General features: G+C 48.0%; 2 protein-coding genes across 3 annotated transcripts in view; one reads left to right on the top strand and one right to left on the bottom strand.

Annotated features, from left to right (window-relative positions):
• nom1 (nucleolar protein with MIF4G domain 1) overlaps positions 1-10061 on the bottom strand; it is a 79361-nt gene extending 69300 nt beyond the window's left edge. Inside the window, exon 1 of the mRNA XM_072508210.1 lies at positions 9043-10061. Coding sequence (XP_072364311.1) covers positions 9043-9882 — 840 coding nt within the window. The 5' untranslated portion in view covers positions 9883-10061. The remainder of the gene's footprint in view (positions 1-9042) is intronic.
• Positions 10062-10411: 350 nt separating this feature from the next.
• The window catches only part of lmbr1 (limb development membrane protein 1), a 316729-nt gene continuing 299617 nt past the window's right edge, over positions 10412-27523 (top strand). The window contains exon 1 of one of the 2 annotated variants that reach the window (XM_072508212.1): positions 10412-10672. In XM_072508212.1, coding sequence (XP_072364313.1) covers positions 10610-10672 — 63 coding nt within the window. In that variant the 5' untranslated portion in view covers positions 10412-10609. The remainder of the gene's footprint in view (positions 10673-27523) is intronic. The other variant, XM_072508213.1, reaches the window with a different exon arrangement.

The raw sequence follows: 27523 nt of genomic DNA, 5'->3' as shown, positions 1-27523 counted from the left end.
TTTGTCAGGTGGGTTAGGCTGTTGTACGAGGTCCCGATGGCGAGTGTGGCCACAAATTGGAGGAGGTCCGAGTACTTTCGGTTGCACCGAGGGACGAGACAGGGGTGTCCCCTGTCCCCCCTGCTCTTCGCACTGGCGATTGAATCCCTGGCTATGGCACTGAGAGAGTCGAGGAACTGGAGGGGGTTGGTGCGGGGTGGGGAGGAGCACAGGGTGTCGCTTTATGCGGACGACCTGCTGCTGTATGTGGCGGACCCGGTGGGAGGAATGCCAGAGGTAATGAGGATGCTTAGGGAATTCGGGGACTTTTCGGGGTACAAGCTCAATATGGGGAAGAGCGAGCTGTTCGTAGTTCAGCTAGGGGACCAGGAGAGGGGGATTGGCAAGCTCCCACTAAAAAGTGCGGAGAGGAGTTTCAGATATTTGGGGGTCCAGGTGGCCAGGAGCTGGGGGGCCCTGCATAGGCTTAACTTTACAAGGCTGGTGGAGCAAATGGAGGAGGAGTTCAAGAGGTGGGACGCGTTGCCGCTGTCCCTGGCGGGTAGGGTGCAGTCAATCAAAATGACGGTGCTCCCAAGGTTTTTGTTCCTGATCCAGTGCCACCCCGTGTTTATCCCGAAGGCTTTTTTCAGGTGGGTTAACAGGAGTATAATGGGGTTTGTGTGGGCGCGAGGGACTCCGAGGGTGAGAAGGGTGTTCCTGGAGCGGAGTAGATAGGGGGGAGCTGGCGCTGCCCAACCTCTGTGGGTACTACTGGGCCGCCAATGCGACAATGGTGCGCAAGTGGGTGATGGAGGGGGCTGCATGGAAGAGGCTGGAGACAGCGTCCTGTGTGGGTACAAGTCTGGGGGCGCTGGCAACGGCGCCGCTGCTGCTCCCTCCAAGGAGGTATACCACGAGCCCAGTGGTGGTGGCGGCCCTCACAATTTGGGGGCAGTGGAGGCGGCGTAGGGGGGAAGTTAGGGCCTCGGCGTGGACCCCATTACGGGGGAACCACCGGTTCGCCCCAGGAAGAACAGGTGGAGGGTTTTCGGGGTGGCACAGGGCAGGCATACGAAAGTTAGGGGACCTGTTTGTGGACGGGAAGTTCACGAGCTTGGGTGAGCTGGAGGAGAAGTACGGGCTCCCCCCGGGGAACACCTTCAGGTATTTACAGGTAAGGGAGTTTGCCAGACGGCAGGTGGTGGAAATCCCACGGCTACTGCCACACACAGTACAGGACAGGATGCTCTCGGGGGGGGGGGGGGGGGGGGGGGGGGGGGGGGGGGGGGGGGGGGGGTGGGATTGGGGAAGATCTCGGAAACTTACCAAGTGATGCAGGAGGAGGAGGCGGCCTCGGTGGTGGAGTTGAAAGGTAAGTGGGGGGAGGAGTTGGGAGAGGAGATCGAAGAGGGGACGTGGGCAGATGCCCTAGGGAGGGTGAACTCTTCCTCTTCATGCGCGAGGCTCAACCTCATACAGTTTAAGGTGCTGCACAGGGCACACATGACCGGGACAAGGATGAGCAGGTTCTTTGGGGGTGAGGACAGGTGTGTTAGGTGCTCAGGGAGCCCAGCAAATCACACCCATATGTTCTGGGCATGCCCAGCGCTGGAGGAATTTTGGAAGGGCGTAGCGAGGACCGTGTCGAGGGTGGTAGGGTCCAGGGTCAAACCGGGCTGGGGGCAAGCAATATTTTGGGTGGCAGAGGAGCCGGGAGTGCAGGAGGCGAAAGAGGCTGGAATTCTGGCCTTTGCATCCCTGGTAGCCCGGCGGAGGATTCTCCTTCAGTGGAAAGATACGAGGCCCCCAAGTGTGGAATCCTGGATCAGCGATGTGGCAGGGTTCATTAAATTGGAGGGTGAAATTTGCCTTGAGAGGGTCAGTACAAGGGTTCTTTAGGCGGTGGCAACCGTTCTTAGACTTTCTGGCAGAACGCTAGACATTGGTCAATGACAGCAGCAGCTCGGGGGGTGGGGGTTTACTTTATTTTTGTTTATGTTATTTACACTGGAAGGGTCTGAGGGGGTGTATACACCTGTTGTCTTAAGTCGGGGTGTTAATGTTAATTTATTATTTAGGTACCGGGGGGGGGGGGGGGGGAAGAGAGAGGGGTTTGGGGGGTTGCTTTTTTCGATTGTGTTTTGTACTTACCCCTGTTGGGTTCTTTTTTCTTTCTCATTTTGTTATTGATATTTTATGAAAACCTTTAATAAAAATTATTTTAAAAAAAAGCTTTGACAGATGGGATAAATACAATAGCAAGAAATGATCTTGGATCGGAAGATGTAGAATCCATATAGATGGAGGTAAGAAACATCAAGGGGAAGATGACACTGGTGAGAGTAGTCTATAGGTCCCTTAACAGTAGCTATACTGTACGACAGAGAATAAATGAGGAGATAATCAAGGCACGTAAAAAAGGCAGTACTTTAATCATGGGTGACTAATCTTCATGTAGATTGGCAGAGTAGGCATGAGGAAGGATGCATAGAGTATATTCAGGTCATTTCCCCAGAACAATATGGTGTGGTTTCAACTAGGGATCAGGTTATTTTGGATTTGGTACTGCGTAATCAGGCAGGTTTAATAAGCAACTTCAGAGTAAAAGATCCCCAAGGAAGCGGTGACCAAAACACGGCAGAATTTAGCATTCAATTTGAGAGTGAGAAACTTGGGTCAGAAACAACTGCGCTACAATTTAAGAAGAGTAATTATAAAGGAATGATGGCAGAGTTCGCAGGAGTGGACTGAGAAAGGACTTTAGCAGGAAAGACAGTCGATGGGTTTTTACAACAATTGACAATGGTTTCATGGTCATCAGTAGACTTTTAATTCCAGGATTTTTATTGAATTCAAATTTACTATCTGCCATGGTAGGATTTGAACCCTGGTCCCCAGAGCATTATTACCCTGGTCTCTGGATTACTCGTCCAGTGACAAACCATTACGCCACTGTCTCCCCAGTACGTCATTTAGATTAACTTATGTCACTGGGAAAATAAAAGTCCATTATAAAGGATGTAATAGCAGCGCACTTAGTAATGCATAATATAATCAAGCAGAGTCAGCATGGCTTCATGAAGGGGAAATCATGCCTGACAAATGTATTAGAATTCTTTGAGGTGGTAATGAGCAGGGTAGATGAAGATGAACCAGTAGATCTAATATACTTGAATTTCCAAAAAGCATTTGACAAGGTACCACACAAAAGGCTACTTAATAACTTAAGACCCCATGGTGCTGGGATAGTATATTAGCATTGATAAACGATTGGCTAACTAATAGAAAAGAGTTGAGAAAAGAGGGGCATTTTCAGGATTGGAACTTGTAACTAGTGTCACAGGAATCTGTGGTGGACCACAATTATTCACAATATATATTAATAGGGAAGTGAATGCACTATTGCCAAGTTTGCAGATGACACAAATATAGGTGGGAAGGCAGGTGGTGAGGATGACAGAAAGAGTCCATCTATAGAGGGATATAGACAGGTTAGGTGCATGAACAAAAAACTTGGCAGTTGGAATATAATGTAGGAAAATGTGAAGTTATGTACTTTGGTAAAGGAGCTGCAGAAAACTGCAGTGCAGAGGGATCTGGGGGTCCTCATGGGTAAATCACAAAAAGCTAGCATGCAAGCGCAGCAGGTAATTTGGAAGGTATATGGAATGTTGGCCTTTATTTCAAAAGAATGGAGCACAAAATCCTGCTAAAACAATTCAAGGCACTAGTTAGACCACATCTGGAATACTGCGAACAGTTTTGGTCACCTTATCGAAGGAAAGATATACTGGCACTGGAGGCAGACGAGAGAAGGTTCACTAGGTTGATCCCAGGTATGGAAGGATCTTCTTACGAGGAGAGGTCGAGTTGATTGGGCTTGTACTCACTGGAGTTTAGAAGAATGAGAGGTGATCTTATGGAGACATATAGGATTCTCAGGGGGCATGACAAGGTAGATGCTGGGGGGTTGTTTCCCCTTGTGAGAGATTTGAGGATAAGAGGGCACAATCTCAGAGTAAGGGATCGCCCATTTAAGAAGAAATGAGAAGGAATTCCTTCTCTTCGAGAGTAGCGAATCTGTGGAATTGTTTACTACTTAGAGTTTAAAGGACTGGTCTATTAAGTATGTTCAAGGCTGAAATAGACAGATTTTTAATCAGTAAGGAAATCAAAGATTATGGGGATAAGACTGGAAAGTGGAATTGAGGATTATATCAGATCAGCCATGATCTCATTGAATGGCAGAGAAGACTCGATGGGCCGAGTGCCCAACTTCTGCTCCTACGTCTTATGGTGTTAGGGTGAACAATTTGTAGAGTACTCACAGGAAACCTTCTTAATCAGTACATTTCTTGCTCAACCAGGAAAGAAGCAAATGGTAGATCTAAGTCCAGAAAATTAAACAGGGCAAAGTGTGTTTCAGTGAGAAAACATCTGGGTGTTAGTCATTACAATTAGTTTTTAAGAAGTTAGAGAGGGAGAAAATGAAAACAAAAGGTGAACATACCCAACAGGAAGAGGGCTGCCACCAGAGTTTGAAAAGGGATCCAGCAGAGGTGCAGATAAACAAAGTTTGATCAAAAAGAAAGTTTAGGTACAATCAAAGCATATTGTCATAGAAGAAAGATGGGGCACCCAAAGCTAGAGCTTACAGGATTCTGAAAAGAAATGGGAAAAGGAGGTTCATGACAAATGTAAAGTACAGAATACTGTAGAAATCAAAGGAGAAATTTTCTTTCTTTACGCAAAGAGTAGTGAGGCCGTGGAATGCCCTACCTGCTACAGTAGTGAACTCGCCAACATTGAGGGCATTTAAAAGTTTATTGGATAAACATATGGATGATAATGGTATAGTGTAGGTTAGATGGCTTTTGTTTCGGTGCAACATCGTGGGCCGAAGGGCCTGTACTGCGCTGTATTGTTCTATGTTCTATAAATTGTAAAAGGATGTAAAGTCAAAGAGAGAAAAGTGAAACAGTAATTTGAAAGGGAAGCCAAAAATCTCCATAAACAGGATAGTTCATAGAAATGTGGTGGCAATCGGCTCCAAGAGAATCTTGTGGTGAGAGATGGAGTGAATACTTTGCATCAGTCTTCACAAAAGAGAATAAAATGAATCACACAGTTGAGGAAAGTAGAAACATTAAATAGGATTAAAAAAATATAAAAATGAGATGCTAAATAGATTGCCACGAAAGGTAACAATTCACACGATTCAAATAGGATGTATTCTAAGTTGCTAGGATGGAGGTACCAGCTCAGACTATAATCTTTCAATTCCCCTTGGATTTGAGTGTGCTGCCAGAAGGCAAGTTACATCCCTGTTCAAAAAAAAAGCGGCAACTATGGGCCAATCAGCTAACCAAACATCAGTGATAGCAAAACAACCAAAGGCGACTGTCAGATAAAATTCACCCTTATTTGGAGAAACTGAGTTAACTAAGTATACTGTCAACGTGGCATTTGTTAAAGCCAAACAGGGTGAATGCCTTGGTTCAGTTCTTAGAATCATCTCAGCACAAACACAATTTGTTTCAGCATCGGTTTTCCAAATGAACAACTCATCAAGTGCCAATCCCTCGCCTTCTCCCTATAACCCTGTACACTCTTCCCCTACTAAATTACGAGAGGTATAGACAGGATGAATCGTCAGAAGCTTTTCCCCAGGGTGGAAGGCACAATTACAAGGGGGCACAAGTTCAAGGTGAGAGGCGAATGTTTAGGTGAGATGTGTGGGGAAAGTCTTTCCACGGTGGGTGTCTGGAGCGTGTTGCCAGTGGAGGTGATGGAGGCAGGTAAGATAGCAAAGTTTAAGATGTATCTTGATACACACCTGAACAGGCAGAGAATTGGGGGGGGGGGAAATTGGTTGGACAATAAGTAGCCGGTCTAAATAAGGAACCTGGATTGGCGCAGGCATGGTGGGCTGAAGGGCCTGTTCCTGTTATGTTCTGTGTTCTTTTCAAAAAACAGCACAAATCCCCTTTGAATGCTTCACGTGAACCTGCACCACTCTCTCAAGACAGTGCATTTCAGACCCTAAACACTTGTTGCATGAAAAGGTTCCCCCAGATATTACTTTTGCTAATTACTTATAATCTGTGCCTTCTTTTCTTGATCCTTTCATGAGTTGGAACAGATTTGTCCAATCTATGCTGTCCACATCAAGAATGCTTGAATACCTCTGCCAAATCTCCTCTGAGTTTTCTTTTCTTTAAGGAAAAGAGCCATTCTCCAAACTATCTTCATAACTGTAGTTTCTCATCCCTAGAACCATTCTTATAATTTTTTCTGCAGTTCTTTGATGGGGATGGTTGGTGAAGGTAGCGCAGAAACATTATTTATATCGACTTCCAAAGGGTATTTCATAAATAATGACATAAAATACATAATAGATGCACATGGTATGAAAGGGAAGTTGGTGATTTAGTATGCAGTCATTTACGGAAAACTAGAGATGAAAGAAAGTTTTTTCTGACTGGGCAGAATTCTGCACTGGATTCCCCCAAAGGTTTTTGCCAGTGTTGTTAAGGTCTGGAATAGACAATTTGAAAAGATTACATATAATCTGGGTCAAAATCTTGGAACTTCTAACAGTAATTTAAAAAAAAATCATCTTTATCGTCAGCACAGTAGCTAGCTCAGTTGCTTCAGAGCGCCAGGGTCCCAGGTTCGATTCCCGGCTTTGGTTACGGTCTGTGCGGAGTCTGCATGTTCTCCCCGTGACTGCGTGGGTTTCTGCCGGGTGCTCCGGTTTCCTCCCACAGTCCAAAGATGTGCCGGTTAGGTGGATTGGCCAAGCTAAATCGTCCTTGGTGTCCAAAATGGTTAGGTGGGGTGACTGGGATAGGAGGCGTGGGCTTAGGAGACGGTTTCAGGGTGGTGACATGGGCTTAAGTAGGGTGCTCTTTCCAAGAGCCGATGCAGACTCGATGGGCCGAATAGCCTCCTTCTGCATTGTAAATTCTATGATCTATCACAAGTAGGCTTACATTAACACTGCAATGAAGTTACTGTGAAAAGCCCGCAGTCGCCACAATCCGGCACCTGTTCAGGTACACAGAGGGAGAATTCAGAATGCCCAAATTACCTAACAGCACGTCTTTCGGGACTTGTGGGTGGAAACCCGAACACCCGGAGGAAACCCATGGAGAGAACGTGCAGACTCCGGGGCGACAGTGACCCAAGCCGGGAATCGAACCTGGGACCCTGGTGCATGGAAGCAAGTGCTAAATCACTGCACCACCGTTCCGCCCCGACACCACATGGAACACAGTTGTTAAAGGCGGACGCTCACCACCACCTCTGCATGGGCAATTAGAGATGGGCAATAAATGCTGGCCTTGCCAGCAATGGTCGCATCTAATGAACACATTTAAAAAAAAATTAAAAGTCAATTGGACATGCACTTTCAGTGGACAAATTTTCAGGATTATGGGAACATGCTGGGATGTGGGACTGAATTGGACAAGTCTTTCAAAGAACTATGGCCATGGCACAACAGACAATGACCTAGTTCTGTGCTGTAAGATTTTATGGATGTAGTTGAAGTGTCAAGAGGAAATGATAAAACCAGTGTCATGGGTGATCACTGATTACATGGAAGCTAACCTTATGCTTATGGATGATATCTACAAGGAAGAATATGCAAATAGGAGGGCTGAGCAGAGGCTTGGGAGGGGGGCTGGTGCTCTAGAGGTTACAATGTAGAGGATTTGCACCGGATGAATTCAAATAGGTGGAACTAGAAATATGCAAGGGGTGTCATAGAGATGAACAGTAGAGAGAATCTATTAGGGAAGATGGCATGATAACTGTCAGATAGATTGATCTGGGCAAGACAGAATGCACCATAAAAGAGTTGACAAAGTTTTTCATCTTGCACTCATCAGGACAGATGCAGGAATGCCAAGCAACAATTTGTACTGCATGAGAAAGAGATATTAATTGATTGACAAGGCGATTGGTCTAGGTGTTGCCATGGAGAATGCACCAAGGAACCATTGTCCCCTATGGTTTTGCTTAATTTGAAAAAAGATGCAATGCCTAGACATGTTCTTTCACTGCAAAGGACAGGTCTCTGCACACAAACATGTGTAGCTTCTAGCAAGTGCAGATGAGCCACACCTCCAAATCTGACAATGTTAAATTGAATGGTGTAATTCTTAGCACAGTTGGAATCGTTCAGCACTCACATCTAATGTTAGACATCATATTCTGAGTTTTGCAAGCATGGGCTGGTTGATAGTTTTGGTTGTGAAGAGTTAAGGGACATGTTGTTTGATATGATCTACCAGTCGTTGAGATTTACAGCTACATACCGAGTATCTCTGACACATTCATAAAAACTAATTTATGTTACGTGGCAGGAAGAATGTCTTTTAAACTTGATGGCAGCATCCCGTTGGTAGAAAACACCATTTGTATTGCTAGTGTACATTAACAGCTTGAAATCTGTCGTTCAAATTTTTGAGATCCTTTACCCTTCTGGGGTAATTTGGTACAGGCTGGGCACTTCGGAGATCCGCAAGTGGCAGCCGTAGGTCCATTTGTGAGTATGGATATAAACAGGAATGATCTGATCAGCTAGCTATTACCCCCCAGGATACAGATATTATTCAGGACTTGAGGATGTTTCAGTGTTAAGAAATAATAATATTCAAGCTTAAGAGTGGGTAAGAAACAGAAGACAAGAGGTGAACAAAGCAGTGAAAACGGTCTTGATGTTTGTTATGAAGAAATTCTTGAAGTGAGGATAGAGGAAGTGAGTGATGGTTGGTCGATATGAAAGGGACTATTCGCCTTACAGGATCTAGGTATTAAATTGGAATAGAGGACGAGGAGAAATGAAAATGCGGCAAAAAGACATCAAAAGATGAAGAGTTGTTCAACACAAAAGCCGAGGGAAAAGGGGTAGTAGGATACTTTAGAATGGTGGCAGGTCATGAGACTCTTGGGGGAAAAAAATGTTCAGCAAACCCCAACTCCCCAGATGTTTCAAACTGATCTGCAAGATTAATGGGTCTTTTTGCCTCAGAGACAGGCAACTACGTTCACCTCTTTCTCCTCGTGTACATGGTTGTTACTGCAATCCGCCCCAGCGTTTCCACCTGTTGGTTGGGAAGCACCTTCTTCATCATCATCATCATCGTCGTCCTGAGATGTTTCCATTTCCATCACACAGGCTCTGTCCCCTTCATTCTCCTGACCAGAGTCCGTATCCTCTCCGGAGCCCTCTTGATGCTCAGTTTGGCCGGGGTCAGAGTCGACCTCCTCGTTCATCAAATCCTCCTCTTCCACTGCGCCCATCTCATCGTCACTCTCATACAACCCCGACAAGCCAGCGGCGCCGGGCTCAATGACACCGAGGATGTAATCCAGGCCATCCCGGGCGAAGGCCTGCGGCATGGCACTTTTGTTTTTGCGCTTGTTGAGTCCCAGTGCCTTCTCCAGCCGCTGGATTTCTCTCTCCTCCTCCTCGTTGGCCTCCAGCAAGCCCATTCTCCTGGTCTGCTTGCTCCTGCCTTTGCCCTTGGCTGCCCGTGCGGGCGGTGGCCGCGCCGTCGCCGCCTTCTCCTTCTTCCTCTCCTCCTCCAGCGACCCCGGCCCAGTGTTACCACCCCCCTCCGCCGGTAGCGGTTTCACGCCGCTATCGACGCCCTCCCCGATCCCCGGGCTGCGGTTCAGGTGTTTCCTCTGGTAATAGTCTCTCATCCTGCCTTTCTTTTGCATCCTCCGCTCCTTCCTCATCTCCTTCCGACTTTTCACCCTCCTGACCCCGAGGCCGGCATCCTGGGGCCGGCCACCGGCGGCCGCCGTTGCCACGAACCTCTCCACGGCCACTTGGAACTGCTTCAACGACCCGGCGCCACGCCGCTGACCCTTCCTCTTCTTCATGATTGATTTGTACAATAACAAAAAACACAACTTTTAAAAAAAAAATCCAACGCACGGGTAGAATATTTATTTGTTGTTAACCAAACATGTTGAAACAGCCACGGTACAGTTCAGCTCCGAGGAGGGGTCTGAAATGGTCGCCGCACGCGCTCTGCGGCTCTTCGTTCAAAAAAAAACGGTCATTTGATGGAGCCGCAATCAATCTGAGCCGCCTTCCCACCTCATCCCGCCCCCTTTACCAAGACCGCACTGTGATTGGATAACACCGAGCCAGGGCCCCCTGATGGTCCATTTCCATTGGCTGGTTCTCACGTCAATCGGATCGGGGGGGCGGGTCCTTTCGTTTTGTTTCCGCTCACGAGCCCCGCCCCCTTGCCTGGCAAGTTCGGTCGGCACCGCCTCTCTCCACCCAGCCTATGGGTGGACCCGATCGAAGGAGCTCGCGCCGTCATTGGGCCGTCCGCCAGCCAACGGGAGGCGCTGTTACTTGGTCTGCTGTCGCGCGCGCGCGCGCAGTGATGAAGGAAAGGGGCCGGCGGAGGTGGTGATGTTGTTGATGCTGCGCGGCCGCCGTTTGAAATATCGTGCTGTCGGACCGCCTCGTCCCCTGGTCATTGCATTGCTCACTCCCCCCCCCCCACTCATATCTCCTCCCCCTTCCTGCGCGCACTATTGTGATTTTTGTTTTTCGGTCGACGTCGCAAGTGTTTAAAAGTCTCGATGAAGGATGGACGCTGACGATGTGACAATCAGAGAGCAAAACTTTCACAGCCAGGTCCGGGAGTACACCGTGAGTAAACTCAGCCGCACCTGCGCCGCCGCCCCAGCATCGTCTCTGCATTGTTTTCGCACCACTGCAGGAGTGACACGCCGGCGGCTCCTCTTGTTTCAGCAGTTCCCCCTTTCAAAAAAAAAAGACAACTCTTCTCCCTCTTTGGTACATACGTTGTGCCGATTTTGTGGTGGTTCTTCGCGGTTCCCACACAAGAGAGCGCAGTTTGTTTCTCAATCGAGCTTTATTGCCGGCTGCCTCCCGTTCCTGCCGGGTCGTCCCATTGTTTCCCCCCCCCCCCCCCTTTTTTTTTTTGCCTTTCCACGGCTCGTTATTTTTCAAGTGCGTGTAATTTTTTTAATATGTCGACCTGCTTGATACACCCCAACTGAAGTGTTTTCATCTGAAGGGGGAATAGCCCCGGCAGCGAGGCAACACGGGCCGGCGCTGCCATAACGGTGCTTTCGTCTCTAGGCCCCAGACCTCCGGGTGTTCGGTGTCGAGGGAACGGGGATGGCATCGATTGCTGGTTGTTCTTCGGCTGGGGGCGAACGCGGTTCTGCTATTCCGGAGTTACTCATTTTTGAGGTCGTGTCTGATCGGCTTTGCAGCCCCCCAGTCCTACAGTTGGCGCAGAAATGTTGGTTAGGTGGCCCTGGTTAATTCGAGTCTTGTCGTTCCGTGGAGTGTTATCTCGCGTCTTAACGAAAGCGCTGACTTTATCTGGACGTCAAGGCATCTTAGATGAATTACAAATCAGATGTTGTAGTTTGGAAGAAAGCCTCATCTAAATGTAATGCCATTTTGAAAAATGCCAACGCAGACTGTAAGACTTCGGATTTAGATCGAATAGTAATTCTTAGAACTGGTTGAAGTGTTGATTTTGTTGTGATAGTTGTAACTACATGGGGGGGGGGGATGCTTCGGGTCTTGTGGCCCAGTGCCCGTGTTCCTGAGCCGTGAGCCAGGAACTGCCGAGTTTCACTCAGGGACTTGCTTGTTGGTCAGGGAAGGTACTTTCGAAATGTGGACAAATAGACCGTAAGACGTAGGAGCAGTAGGCCACTTGGCCCAACGAGTCTGCTCCGCCATTCAATTACATCATATCGGATAGGATCCCCAACTCCACTTTCCTGTCTTATCCCCATAACCCTCCATTCCCTGCCTGATTAAAAATCTGTCTATCTCAGCATAGCGCATAACCCAGCCCATGCAGCTCTCTGCAATAAAGAATTTCACAGATTTGTTAGCCTCTTGAGATAAAGTATTCCTCCTCATCTCTGTCTTAAATGGGTAACCCTTTACTTTCAGATTATGCCCTCTGGTCCTAGACTCCCACAAGGGGAAACCACAGGGCTAAATCGCTGGCTTTGAAAGCAGACCAAGGCAGGCCAGCAGCACGGTTCAATTCCCGTACCAGCCTCGCCGAACAGGCGCCGGAATGTGGCGACTAGGGGCTTTTCACAGTAACTTCATTTGAAGCCTACTTGTGACGATAAGTGATTTTCATTTCAATTTTCATTTTCATTTCATTTCATCTGCTCAGCATCTACCCTGTTAAGCCCCCTGAGCTGAGAATCCTATGTGTCTCAATAAAGTCACCACATTCTTCTAAACTCCAATACGCTCATAGAATTTACAGTGCGGAAGAACATTTGGCCCATCGAGTCTGCAACAGCCCTTGGAAAGAGCATCCCATTTAAGGCCGTACTTTCGACCTATCTCCGTAACCCAGTAACCCCACATAACTTTTTTTTGGACACAGGGCAATTTAGCGTGGCCAATCAACCTAACCTGCGCATATTTGGACTGTGGGAGGAAACCCACGCTGACAGGGGGAGAATGTGCAACTCTGCCCAGATAGTGACCCAAGCCAGGAATCAAACCTGGGATGCTGGAGCTGTGAAGCAACTGTGCTCACCACTGCTACCGTGATGCCCTCAACCCCCCTCATAAGAAAGTCCCACCAGACCGCGATCAGCCTAGTGAAACATCTCTGGATTGCCTCCAATGCCAATATATCTTTCCTTAGACAGGGGACCAAAACTGTTCACAGAATTCCAGGTGTGGTCTAACTAGTGCCTTGTATAGTTTTATCAAGACTTCCCTATTTCATACTCCATTCCTTTTTGACGTAAAGGCCATCATTCCATTTGCCCTCGCAATTACCTGTTGAACCCATATGCTAGTTTTGTGATTTATGTACGTGGACCCCAAATCCCTCGGTGCTGCCGTGTTTTGCAGTCTTTCACTATTTAAATAATATTTAGCTGGTTTATTCTTTCAATCAAGGTGCATAACTTCACATTTTCCAACATTATATTCCATCTGCCAAGTTTTTTGCCCAGTCATCGAACCTGTCTCTATCCCTCTATAGACCTTTCGTGTCAACTTCGCAACTTACCATCCACCTATTTTTGTGTCATCTGTAAACGTTGCAAAAGTGCATTCACTTCCCTCGTCCAAGTCATTAATGTATATTGTGAATAATTGTGCCCCCAGCGCGGATCCCTGTGGCACTCCACTAGTTGCAGGTTACCTTTTTGAAAATGCTCCCCTTATCCCAATTCTGTCTTCTATCAGTTAGCCAATCCTCCATCATTGCTAATATACTATCCCAACACCATGGGCTCATTCTCTAAGGGGCCTATGTTCACTTTGTTCTCTCTCTTCCTTTTTATATATTTGAAGAAACTCTTGCTGTCTGTTTTTATAGTAGTTGCTAATTTACACTCCTAGTTTATCTTCTTTATTATGCTTTTGGTTATCTTTTGTTGCTTTTTAAAACTTTCCTAATCCTCTGCCTGACTACTAATCATAGCCACATTTTTATGTTTTTTCTTTCAATTTGATATGATATTTCACTTTCTTGGTTAACCATGGTTGATTTATCCCCTTCCTAGACACTTTCTTCCTCAGTGGGGTATATTTTTGTTGCGAGTCGCAAACTATTTTCAGAAATGTCTGCCATTGCTGATCAACCGTCTTTCTGCTAAACTCCTTTCTTAGTCCACTGCAACCAACTCTGTCCTCATTCCTCCATAATCACCCTTATTTATGCGTAGCACAGTTGTTTCTGACTCATGTTTCTCGCTCTCAAATTGAATGCTAAATTCTGCCATGTTATGTTCATTGTGTCCTCCAAGATTGTTTATATTAAACCTGCCTTATTGCCGAATCCAAAATAGTTTGATCCCGGTTGAGTCCACAAATTGTTCAAGGAAACCGTCCCAAATACACTATGAATTCCTCACAACTACCTCTGCAAATTTGATTTCCCCAGTCTACATTAAAGTCACCCATGATTAAGGTACTGCCATTTTTACATGCATTTATTATCTGCTGATTCATTCTCTGTAGATGCCACTGGCAAGGCCAGTGTTTATTGCTCAAACTCATTGCCCTTGAGAAGGTGATGGTGAGCTGCCTTCTTGAACTGCTGAAGCCGCTGTGATGTAGATACATCCATAGTGCTGTTATGAAGGGAGTTCCAGGATTTTGACCCAGTGACAGTGAAGGCGATCATAAGTATGAGGTGGAGGTTGTAGCTAGGAATATTGCGCCTAGAGGAGAATGCTGTGTAATAGTTTTATGGGAATGCTCATGATCCAAAAGAGTGCAAATAATATCAGTATATCTGACATATATTCTCGCTTCAAAACTTGAGAACCGTGACAAGAATGCAATTCCTATTTTACCAGTTTAGATTCAGCAAAGCAAATTGACAGAATGCTCACCTCTTTCAAACCTGTCACGTCAGCATATATCAAGGTTAACATTTCAGTAGTGCACCAAAGGATTTCTGTATTGTTGGAAGTATTGTCTTTGGGGTGAAATCTTAAATTGAGATCCTGCCACCAAATGAGTGAGCTGAAATCCAGTGCAGCTGTTTATTTAGAATGCTTCTCCCCCCCCCCCCAATTATTCTTGTGATATTTTATTCTTTTGAAAGATGGAGAAACAAATAGGAATGAGGATAAGAAATACAAGAATGTAAGGAAGATGGATGACGTTGATGAAGTACTGTGAAGATTTAATCACAAAAGCACTCCAAATCTTGCTTAACAGCTGCCTGTCAAAAGCTGAGAGGAATTAGGTTGTTTAAGAAGTCTGCAGAAAGCTTCGCAGTATCAAAATGGATTCTTGTTCTGCTGAAAAATGAGATTCAGACTTGTTTACAAAATGCGATTTTAAAGATGACAGTGAGAAACCTGCTGTTGACGCATATCCAAATTTGTAAACCGCTTATTCACCTGACTATTTACATTTACCTGTGATTAGAATTTTCTATTGTGGCCAGCCTGGTCAAACCGACACAAAGAAAAGAGTAATAGTAAAATGAGAAAAGAAACACACTAACCAAATTCACTTGGACATAGTAAAACCTGTCAAGACTGGGAGAAACAAGAACCCTTGTAGCTTTAAAAAACTTGGAAACTTTTCCAACCGATTATGAAAAGAGCACTGATACTTGGATGGCGGGAACAATCTTTGTACATTTGCTGTGATCCTCCAGTGCTCGAATGATAAAGTGGTGCTCAAAGGTGTTTTTTAATGTATACCTGAATACTCTGGCTCTTAGTCTTTCTTTTTTTTTAAGATATATTTTATTCAAGATTTTTTGGCCAAACATAACAGTACATAGTGTTTCCTTTATACATCAATAAAACAATATAAATAACAATGGCCAGTTTTAAACAAATAAATAAATAATATTTGAACAAAATCAAAAACAAAACTAAATGGCAGCTGCCTTGTCCACGATAAATACTCTCCAAAAATACAATCCAACAATCCAATATACAATTACATATACCAAATACCTATGCATATACAATAACATCCCTGAGAGTCCTTCTGTTTCCCCCCCCCCCCGCCCCCCCCATGGGTTGCTGCTGCTGTCTTCTTCTTTTCCATTCCCTCTATCTTTCTGTGAGGTATTCGACGAACGGTTGCCACCGTCTGGTGAACCCTTGAGCCGACCCCCTTAGAACAAACTTAATCCGTTCCAACTTTATAAACCCTGCCATGTCATTTATGCAGGTCTCCACACCCGGGGGCTTGGCTTCCTTCCACATTAACAATATCCTGTGCCGGGCTACTAGGGACGCAAAGGCCAAAACATTAGCCTCTTTCGCCTCCTGCACTCCCGGCTCTTCTGCAACCCCAAATATAGCCAGCCCCCAGCTTGGTTCGACCTGGACCCCCACCACCTTCGAAAGCACCTTTGCCACCCCCACCCAAAACCCCTGTAGTGCCGGGCATGACCAGAACATGTGGGTATGATTCGCTGGGCTTCTCGAGCATCTCGCACACCTATCCTCTACTCCAAAAAATTTACTGAGCCGTGCTCCAGTCATATGCGCCCTGGGTAATACCTTAAATTGTATCAGGCTTAGCCTGGCACACGAGGACGATGAGTTTACCCTACTTAGGGCATCAGCCCACAGCCCCTCCTCAATCTCCTCCCCCAGCTCGTCTTCCCATTTCCCTTTCAGCTCATCTACCATGATCTCCCCCTTGTCCCTCATTTCCCTATATATGTCTGACACCTTACCGTCCCCCACCCATGTCTCTGAGATCACTCTATCCTGCACCTCCTGCATCGGGAGCTGCGGGAATTCCCTCACCTGTTGCCTCGCAAAAGCCCTCAGTTGCATATACCGCAATGCATTCCCTTGGGGCAACCCATATTTTTCCGTCAGCGCTCCCAGACTCGCAAACGTCCCATCTACGAACAGATCTCTCAATTGTGTTACCCCTACTCTTTGCCATGCTCCAAATCCCCCATCTATTCTCCCCGGAACAAACCTATGGTTATTTCTTATCGGGGACCGCACCGAGGCTCCCGTCTTTCCCCTATGCCGTCTCCACTGCCCCCAAATTTTCAGTGTAGCCACCACCACCGGGCTTGTGGTGTATTTCTTCGGTGAGAACGGCAACGGCGCCGTCACCATAGCTTGTAGGCTAGTCCCCCTGCAGGACGCCCTCTCCAATCTCTTCCACGCCGCTCCCTCCTCTTCTCCCATCCACTTACACACCATTGAGATATTGGCGGCCCAGTAGTACTCACTTAGGCTCGGTAGTGCCAGCCCCCCCCCTATCCCTACTACGCTGCAAAAATCCCCACCTCACTCTCGGGGTCTTCCCAGCCCACACAAGACTCATAATACTCTTCTCAATTCTTTTAAAATAAGCCTTCGTGACCAACACTGGGAGGCACTGAAACACAAAAAGGAATCTCGGGAGGACCACCATTTTAACCGCCTGCACCCTCCCTGCCAGTGACAGGGACACCATGCCCCATCTCTTAAAGTCCTCCTCCATCTGCTCCACCAACCGCGTTAAATTTAGCCGATGCAATGTACCCCAATTCTTGGCTATCTGGATCCCCAAGTACCGAAAGTCCCTTGTTACCTTCCTCAACGGTAAGTCCTCTATTTCTCTGCTCTGCTCCCCTGGATGCACCACAAACAACTCACTTTTCCCCATGTTCAATTTATACCCTGAAAAAACTCCAAACTCCCCAAGTATCCGCATTATCTCTGGCATCCCCTCCGCCGGGTCCGCCACATATAACAACAAATCGTCCGCATACAGAGATACCCGGTGTTCTTCTCCTCCCCTGAGTACTCCCCTCCACTTCCTGGAACCCCTCAATGCTATTGCCAGGGGCTCAATCGCTAGTGCAAACAATAATGGGGACAGAGGACATCCCTGCCTCGTCCCTCTATGGAGCCGAAAATATTCAGACCACCGTCCATTCGTGACTACGCTCGCCATCGGGGCCCTATACAGCAGCTGTACCCATCTAATATACTCATCTCCAAAGCCAAATCTCCTCAACACCTCCCACAAATAATCCCACTCCACTCTATCAAATGCTTTCTCGGCATCCATCGCCACCACTATCTCCGCTTCCCCCTCTGGTGGGGGCATCATCATTACCCCTAGCAGCCTCCGTATATTCGTATTCAGCTGTCTCCCCTTCACAAACCCAGTTTGGTCCTCATGGACCACCCCCGGGACACAATCCTCTATCCTCATTGCCATTACTTTGGCCAGAATCTTAGCGTCCACGTTCAGGAGGGAAATAGGCCTATAGGACCCGCATTGCAGCGGGTCTTTTTCCTTCTTTAGGAGGAGCGATATCGTTGCCTCTGACATAGTCGAGGGCAGCTGCCCCCTTTCCCTCGCCTCATTAAAGGTTCTCATCAGTAGCGGGGCCAGCAAGTCCACATATTTCCTATAAAATTCAACTGGGAATCCGTCTGGTCCCGGGGCCTTCCCCGCCTGCATGCTCCTAATTCCTTTCACTACTTCCTCCGTTTCAATCTGTGCTCCCAGTCCCACCCTCTCCTGCTCCTCCACCTTAGGAAATTCCAGCTGGTCCAGAAAACACATCATTCTCTCCTTCCCATCCGGGGGCTGAGCTTCATATAATCTTTCATAGAATGCCTTGAACACTCCATTCACTTTCTCCGCTCCCCGCTACATCTTTCCCTCCTCATCTCTCACTCCCCCTATCTCCCTCGCTGCTCCCCTTTTCCTCAGTTGGTAAGCCAGCAACCTGCTCGCCTTCTCCCCATATTCGTACTGTACACCCTGTGCCTTCCTCCACTGTGCCTCTGCATTGCCCGTAGTCAGCAAATCAAATTCTACATGTAGCCTTTGCCTTTCCCTGTATAGTCCCTCCTCCGGTGCCTCCGCATATTGCCTGTCCACCCTCAGAAGTTCTTTTAGCAACCGCTCCCATTCCCTACCCTCCTGCTTTCCTTTATGTGCCCTGATTGATATCAGCTCCCCTCTAACCACTGCCTTCAGCGCCTCCCAGACCACTCCCACCTGGACCTCCCCATTATCATTGAGTTCCAAGTACCTTTCAATACACCCCCTCACCCTTAAGCACACCCCCTCGTCCGCCAATAGTCCCATGTCCATTCTCCAGGGTGGACGCTGTTCTTTTTCCTCCCCTATCTCCAAGTCCACCCAATGTGGAGCGTAATCCGAAATAGCTATAGCCGTATACTCCGTCCCCGTCACCTTCGGGATCAGCGCCCTTCCCAAAACAAAAAAGTCTATCCGTGAATAAACTTTGTGGACATAGGAGAAAAACGAAAACTCCTTACTCCTAGGTCTACTAAATCTCCAGGGGTCTACTCCTCCCATCTGCTCCATAAAGTCCTTAAGCACCCTAGCTGCTGCCGGCCTCCTTCCGGTCCTGGACCTCGATCTGTCCAGCCCTGGTTCCAGCACCGTGTTAAAATCTCCACCCATTACCAGCTTCCCCGCCTCTAGGTCCGGGATACGTCCTAGCATGCGCCTCATAAAGTTGGCATCATCCCAGTTCGGGGCATATACGTTCACTAAGACCACCGCCTCCCCCTGTAATTTGCCACTCACCATCACGTATCTGCCCCCACTATCCGCCACTATGGTCTTTGCCTCAAACATTACCCGCTTCCCCACTAGTATAGCCACCCCCCTGTTTTTTGCATCTAGCCCCGAATGAAACACCTGCCGCACCCATCCTTTGCGTAGTCTGACCTGGTCTATCAGTTTCAAATGCGTCTCCTGTGGCATAACCACATCTGCCTTAAGTTTCTTTAGGTGTGCGAGTACCCGTGCCCTCTTTATCGGCCCGTTCAGCCCTCTCACATTCCACGTGATCAGCCGGGTTGGGGGGCTCTTTACCCCCCCCCCCCTTGTCGACTAGCCATCCCCTTTTTTTTAAACCAGCTCCTCACCCGGTTCCCACGTAGCTGTTCCCCCCCCCCCCAGGTGGCGCCTCCCCGCCCCGCCCACCCCACCCCATACCAGCTCCCCCTTCTCCCCAGCAGCAGCAACCCAGTTAAACCCCCCCCCCACCCCCGCTAGATCCCCCACTAGCGTAATTGCACCCCCCATGTTGCTCCCAGAAGTCAGCAAACTCTGGCTGACCTCGGCTTCCCCCGTGACCTCGGCTCGCACTGTGCGACGCCCCCTCCTTCCCTGTTCCCGCCATAATTATCATAGCGCGGGAACAAAGCCCGCGCTTCCCTTTTGGCCCCGCCCCCAATGGCCGACGCCCCCAGCTCCTCCACCTCCCTCCCTCCCCCACAACAAGGGGAAGAGAGAAAAGTTACCGGGTCGCAGGATTAACAACTTAAAAATCATCTCTCCTCTCCCCCCTTTTTCCCCCCCCCCCCATATTCGCCCCACCACTTTGTCTCAAACGTTCTTTTTTTTTTATATAACCCACTTATTCCAATTTCTCTACGACAATAAATGTCCATGCCTCATCCGCCGTTTCAAAGTAGTGGTGTTTCCCTTGATGTGTGACCCACAGTCTTGCTGGCTGCAGCATTCCAAATTTGACCTTCCTTTTATGAAGCACCGCCTTGGCCCGATTAAAGCTCGCCCTCCTTCTCGCCACCTCCGCACTCCAATCCTGATATACGCGGATCACCGCGTTCTCCCACCTACTGCTCCGAGTTTTCTTTGCCCATCTGAGGACCATCTCGCTGTCCTTATATCGGAGAAATTTCACCACTATGTCTCGGGGAATTTCTCCAGCCCTCGGTCTTCGCGCCATAACTCGATAGGCTCTCTCCACCTCCAACGGACCCGTCGGGGCCTCCGATCCCATTAACGAGTGCAGCATCGTGCTCACATATGCCCCGACGTCCGCCCCCTCTGCACCCTCGGAAAGACCAAGAATCCTTAAATTCTTCCTCCTCGCATTATTCTCCAGCACCTCCAGCCTTTCCACACACCTTTTATGGTGTGCCTCGTGCATCTCCGTCTTCACCACCAGGCCCTGTATATCGTCCTCGTTCTCGGCAGCCTTTGCCTTCACGACCCGAACCTCCTGCTCTTGGGTCTTTTGCTCATCCTTTAGCCCTCAATCGCCTGTAATATCGGGGCCAGCAGCTCCTTCTTCATCTCCTTTTTAAGTTCTTCCACGCAGCGCTTCAAGAACTCGTGTTGTTCAGGGCCCCATATTAAACTGCCACCTTCCGATGCCATCTTGGTTTTTGCTTGCCTTCCTTGCCGCTGCTCTAAAGGATCCACCGCAATCCGGCCACTTTCCTCTCCTTTTTCCATCCGTGTCCAGGGGGGATTCCCTTCTGGTTTACCGCACAGTGCTTTTGGCCGTTAAAATTGCCGTTGGGGCTCTTATTAAGAGCCCAAAAGTCCGTTCCACTGGGAGCTGCCGAAACGTGCGACTTAACTGGTCATCGCCGCACCCGGAAGTCGGCTCTTAGTCTTTCACAAGCAGGGTCCAATTTTTGCCATTGAATCCATTATCTTGCCCTGGACAAAAGCGCCATTCACAGCATGAACCAATATCATCAGCAAATCCTGTGCAAGGTGATTTGAGCTTTAGATTGGTGAGGAAACTGGTATTTCACAGGTTACGAAAAATTATGGCATGCTGGATGCTCTGCATATATCCAGTAGAGCCTGACATGCAGTGATCCCAAATGATACGAGTAAGAATTGAGAAAATAACATTGACCTGAGGGCAGTTGAGGAAGAGTTACCGAGTGGATTCAGTGAAAGTGAGCTTGATTATTTTTGATGGGTGGTGTCTCTGACTTCACAAAGATAACCGATCAAAATGCATTCTCAGAATGACTTTGAAATAGAGGCTGTACAAGATATCCTAGACCTTGTAACTCTTAGAATTAGAGAGAGATTCTGTTGTGTGTTTTGCATTGATTCTTCAGCAACTATTTACATTTATATAACGCATTTAATATAATAAAATGTCCCACGGTGATATACTTGACACAATATATTAGGGCAGATGAACGGTAGTTTGATCAAAGGAATGTATTTTTTGGAGCAGCGTTTTTCAAACTTTCTTTGTCCGGGACCCACACCAGGCGACCTTTGCGACCCACGCCTGCTGGCCTTCACAACCCACCATTTTCTCTTACCTTTAATGTGACTGGTAAGCCTGCTTGGTCCTCATTCCAATCAGGTTCACAGGAGGAGAGGGCAACATGTATATCAGGTCCAGAGTTCAGCCGATTCCTTTGTGCTGGCTTCATCTTTGTGAAGACAGAAAATCCAATTGTGAAGGCAATAGCAACAAAATGCTTGTTTTACTCAGCACTGGATACTCCTTGGAGACTTTATGCGAGAATGCTGACAGCCTTATTGACTTGTGGTGTCACAGCTGAGGTGCAGAAGTTCAGTTTCTTCATTTGGAGTAAGTTTATTGATCTGGGGTCTCAAACTCGAAGGGATTTTCACCCGTTGTTTCTCTCTCAAAATCTAAAACTTCTCCCATGGAGATTAGTGACAAAAAGTGTTGATCAGCGCATCCAGATTCGACTGAATAAGGCTTTCCAGTCTATTGACAGTTCCCTTAGTAACACTGTTTTCTACAATGTGTTGTAGTAGTTTTGGCTTTTACTCGCATTTGCCAAACATTCAATTGTTTTTGGAAAGCATCGATTTCTTCACAATGCCAAAAGCAATCATCATCCTTCCCTTGCAATTTGAGGTTTAGTTCATTTCGAATTGAAAAGATGGCGCTGGCTGAGCAGGAGGAACATCAAACTGCAGTGGAGTTGGGGATGCTGAGAGACCAGCAGAAGAAGCTCCTGGAGAAGGTGGAGGACCTAGAGAATAGGTCCCGCTGGCAGAACTTGAGAATCGTAGGGGTCCGATGGGGCATACATCGCAGACATGTTTGAGAAGCTGCTGGGGGGATGGGGCATTCTCCCGGCCCTTGGAGGTGGACAGGGCTCACAGAGCACTTGCGATGAAGCCGCGAATGGGAGACCCCCCGAGGGCAATGGTGGTGAGATTCCACAGGTACTTGGTTAAGGAGCAAGTCAAAGAGATCTAGGAGTACAGGTCCACAGGTCATTGAAAGGGGCAACACAGGTGGAGAAGGTAGTCAAGAAGGCATACGGCATGCTTGCCTTCATTGGCCGGGGCATTGAGTATAAGAATTGGCAAGTCATGTTGCAGCTGTATAGAACCTTAGTTAGGCCACACTTGGAGTATAGTGTTCAATTCTGGTCGCCACACTACCAGAAGGATGTGGAGGCTTTAGAGAGGGTGCAGAAGAGATTTACCAGAATGTTGCCTGGTATGGAAGGCATTAGCTATGAGGAGCGGTTGAATACACTTGGTTTGTTCTCACTGGAACGAAGGAGGTTGAGGGGAGACCTGATAGAGGTATACAAAATTGTGAGGGGCATAGACAGAGTGGATAGTCAGAGGCTTTTCCCCAGGGTAGAGGGGTCAATTACTAGGGGGCATAGGTTTAAGGTGAGAGGGGCAAGGTTTAGAGTAGATGTACGAGGCAAGTTTTTTACGCAGAGGGTAGTGGGTGCTTGGAACTCGCTACCGGAGGAGGTGGTGGAAGCAGGGACGATAGTGACATTTAAGGGGCATCTTGACAAATACATGAATAGGATGGGAATAGAGGGATACGGACCCAGGAAGTGTAGAAGATTGTAGTTTAGTCGGGCAGCATGGTCGGCACGGGCGTGGAGGGCCGAAGGGCCTGTTCCTGTGCTGTACATTTCTTTGTTCTTTGAGCACATTCTACAGTGGGCCAAGCAGACACTAAGCTGTAAGTGGGACAACAGTATCCTGCGGGTTTACCAAGACCTGAGTGTGGAGGTGGCCAGGAGAATAGCAGGCTTCAACCAGATTAGGTGGATCCTTTTTAAGAAAAAGGTGAAGTTCGGACTGTTGTATCCGGCCCGTCTCTGGGTCACGCACGAGGAACGGCACTTTTATTTAGAGTCGCCTGAGGACGCGCTGGACTTCGCAAAAGGAAAGGACTAGTGGTGGACTGAGAACTTTTGAACTTTGCTGCAACGGGCGGGCTAGCTCACGGAAGCACAGTGGGAGGTGTGCATATGTTCGGTTTATTAAAGGGGTTGGGTTACAGAGTGTTGTTACTGGGTGGGGGGGGGGGGGCTAAATGTTCTGCTGACGAGGGAGGGACTCCCAGATAAGGGAACGACAGAGGCTGCAAGCGGAGTTCGGCTTGTTCACCACAGGGAGCAAGCTGAGAAAGGCGATCTGTGAGCATGGAGAGAAGGCCAGTAGAATGCTTGCTCAGCAGCTGAGAAAGAGGGAGGCAGCCAGGGAGATAGGGAAAGTAAATGACGGAGATGGGAACCTGGTTGGAGATTCAGCAGGGGTGAATAAGGCGTTTGGGGATTTCTACAGTAGGCTGTACAAGTCAGAACCCCCTACGGGGCCGGAGGGGATGAGGCACTTCATGGAGTGGCTGCATTTCCCAAAGGTGGACGGGGAGCTGGTAGAAGGGCTGGGGGCCCCGATCGGGTTGGAGGCCCCGATCGGGTTGGAAGAGATAGTGGAGGGTCTGAAGGCCATGCAGTCGGGTAAAACCCAGGGGCCGGACGGGTACCCAGTGGAGTTTTATAAAAAGTTATCTGGGATATTGGGGCCGGTGTTGATGAGGATGTTCAATGAGGCAAGGGAAAGAGGGGTGCTGCCCCCGACCATGTCACAGGCCACGATTCCGCTGATTCTGAAGTGGGACAAGAACCCGGAGCTGTGTGGGTCCTGCAGACCGATATCCCTGTTGAATGTGGATGTCAAATTGCTGACCAAAATTTTGTTGTCCAGGATTGAGCATTGTGTTCCGGACTTTATTGAGGAGGACCAGACGGGATTTGTTAAGGGTAGGCAGTTGGTGGCCAATGTAAGAAGGTTGTTAAACGTGATCATGATGCCCCTGGAAGGTGTGGAGGTAGTGATCGCAATGGATGCAGAAAAGGCTTTTGATCAAGTAGAATGAGATTATCTGTGGGAGGTACTGGGATGGTTCGGATTTGGGTGGGGCTTTATTGACTGGGTTAGGTTGCTGTATCAGGTTCCTGTGGCAAGCGTACGGACGAATAGGCCAACATCGGACTATTTTAAACTGCACCGGGGGACGAGACAGGGATGCCCCCTCTCCCCACTGTTGTTCGTGCTAGCTACAGAGCCGTTGGCAATTGCTCTGAGAGCCCCAATGGGCTGGTTCGGGGGGGGGGGGGGGGGGGGGGGGTGGAGCACAGAGTCTCGCTCTATGCAGACGACCTGCTTTTGTATGTTTCGGACCCAATAGAGGGGTGGGAGGAAATCATGAGGGTTCTAGGGGAATTTGGCCGATTTTCAGGGTATAAGCTAAATATGGGGAAAAGTGAGATGTTTGCTGTCCAGGAGAGGCGATTGGCTTAGCTGCCATTTAGATTAGTAGGGGGAAGCTTTAGGTACCTAGGCATTCTAGTGGTGCGGGAATGGGACCGGCTGCATAAATTAAATCTGGCCCGACTAGTAGACCAAATGAAGGACAATTTTCGGAGATGGGACGCGCTTCCGTTGTCACTGGCTGAGAGGGTGCAGACGGTGAAGATGACGGTTCTCCCGAGATTCCTGTTTGTATTTCAGTGTCTCCCCATCTTTATTTCGCAGTCCTTTTTTAAACAGGTCAACAAAGTGATCACTGGCTTCGTTTGGGCGGGCAAGAGTAAGGAAGGTAATGCTTGAGCGGAGTCGGGGAGAGGACGGGCTGGCGCTGCCAAATTTTAGTAACTATTACTGGGTGGCGAATATAGCCATGATCAGGAAGTGGGTGGTGGGGGAGGGGTCGGCATGGGAGTGTTTGGAGGCGGCTTCATACAAGGGCACCAGTCTGGGGACAATGGAGGAGACATGTGGGAGCAGAGGGAGCATCGGTCTGGTCCCCAATCTGTAATAATCACCGGTTTGTCCCGGGAAGTATGGATGGGGGGTCCCGGATATGGCGGAGAGCAGGGATTGAGAGGATGGGGGCTATGTTTATAGAGGGGAGCTTTCCGAGTATGAGGGCGCTGGAGGAGAAGTTTTGGGTTGGCGAGGGGAGACAAATTCTGGTATCTGCAGGCGCGGGACTTCCTACGTAAACAGGTGTCAACCTTCCCGCTCCTACCGCTAAGGGGGATTCAGGACAGGGTAGTTTCCAGAGGGTGGGTAGGAGAAGGTAGAGTCTCTGACATTTACAAGGAACTTATGGGGTCAGAGGAGATGCAGACCGAGGAGCTGAAGCACAAGTGGGAGGAGGAGAGATAGAGGATGGTCTTTGGGCGGACGCGTTGAGTAGAGTCAATGCGTCGGCAACATGTGCTAGACTCGGCCTGATACAATTCAAGGTCATTCATCGGGCTCACATGACAGTGGCCTGGATGAGCAGATTCTTTGGGGTGGAAGACAGGTGTGCAAAATGTGTGGGAGGACCAGCGAACCATGTCCACATGTTCTGGACATGTCCGAAGCTTCGGGGATTTTGGCAGGGGTTTGTAGATGTCATGTCCATGGTGTTAAAAACAAGGGTGGCACTGAGTCCAGAGGTGGCGATTTTTGGGGTGTCGGAAGACCCGGGAATCCAGGAGGAGAAAGAGGCAGACGTTCTCGCCTTTGCTTCCCTGGTAGCCCGGAGACGGATACTATTAGCTTGGTGGTACTCAAAGCCCCCGAAGCCGGAGACCTGGCTATCGGACATGGCTAGCTTTCTCTGTTTGGAGAAAATCAAGTTCGCCTTGAGAGGGTCACTGTTAGGGTTCGCCCGGAGGTGGCAACCGCTCGTCGACTTCTTCGCGGAAAATTAATCGTCAGCAGAAGTGGCGGGGGGGGGGGTTAGTTTATCTTAGAGGAGGGGGTTAATAAAGGTGGGACCTGTAAGAAAGGGAGACGGCTTTTGCACTATGTTTATAGTTTCATGTACATTGTTTATTTTGTTGTTGTTAGAATACCAAAAATACCTCAATAAAATGTTTATTAAAAAAAAAAGAATTGAAAAGATGTCTGTAAGGTAAAGACACAGTTAGCATCCAAGTTTCATCAGCAAACAAATCAGCCAGAGCGGACGATTTCTCAAGGAGGAACGCGTGGATTTGACATTTCAGTTCGTAAACTCTGACAAGCACCCGACCCCTTGATAGCCAACGTAGTTCTGTGTAGAACAATGAATGTGTGTGCTCTGACTCTAGATCGGAACACTCTGCCTCAAAAAGTTTGGTATTGAGTGTGCTGCGTTTAATGAAATTCACAACTTTCACAATTTCTTTCCAAGATCGCATGGAATTCCTTTCAATGGCAGTCCCTCACAGTGAATAAAACAATGATTCCAAATAATGTCCTGACCAGCTGCCTCCTTGATTCTTATTATAATCCCACTGTTTTTCCCAGTCATGTTGGCTGCTCCATGGCTTGTGATTCCTCTGCAATGCCCAGATGAGCCCGCACTTTCCAACCACGTAACTATTCAATGCTTCATAAACCTCTCCGCCAGTTGTGTTGGTTGGTAATGTCAGGTAGCACAGCAAATCCTCAACAAATTAATTGAGCCAAACATACCGAACGTAAACTAGCATGGTTGCACAACCTGAAATGTCTACTTTCATCCAGTTATATTGAGAATTCCTGTGCTGATTTTAAACAAGAAATAAGTTGGGCGTCTAAATTCTCAGCAATATCACAAATTCGACGAACCACTGTGTTATGACGAAGTGGAATGCATTTTACTTTTTCAGCTAATCTCTCATCTAGGATGTACGAACCATGTGTAATGCTGCAGGAAGATTTAATCTCTGTGCTACAGTGTGGGGGCATTTTCTCTTTAGCTACACGGTAAGAAGCTAATTGTACTTTGTCATTCAATGTAACATTTCTGCTGAGGACATCAACTGACGATTTAAGTTCGCGCTGCATCCTTTGGGGAAAAAAAAACAAGGTTTGTCCTCAAACTCACCATGCTTAGACTTCAAATGCCTTTGAAGTTTTGAGGAATTTAAACTTTCATTTGCCAGTAGTACATGGGATTTGCATCCTGATTTGCATTGGCACAATTAATAAAGCCATACG

This window comes from Scyliorhinus torazame, chromosome 6 (assembly GCF_047496885.1).
Source record: "Scyliorhinus torazame isolate Kashiwa2021f chromosome 6, sScyTor2.1, whole genome shotgun sequence".
In the NCBI taxonomy this organism is placed as follows: Eukaryota; Metazoa; Chordata; class Chondrichthyes; order Carcharhiniformes; family Scyliorhinidae; genus Scyliorhinus; species Scyliorhinus torazame.
The sequence above is the reverse complement of the archived record's forward strand: the minus strand, read 5'-3'. Positions and strand labels throughout refer to the sequence as shown.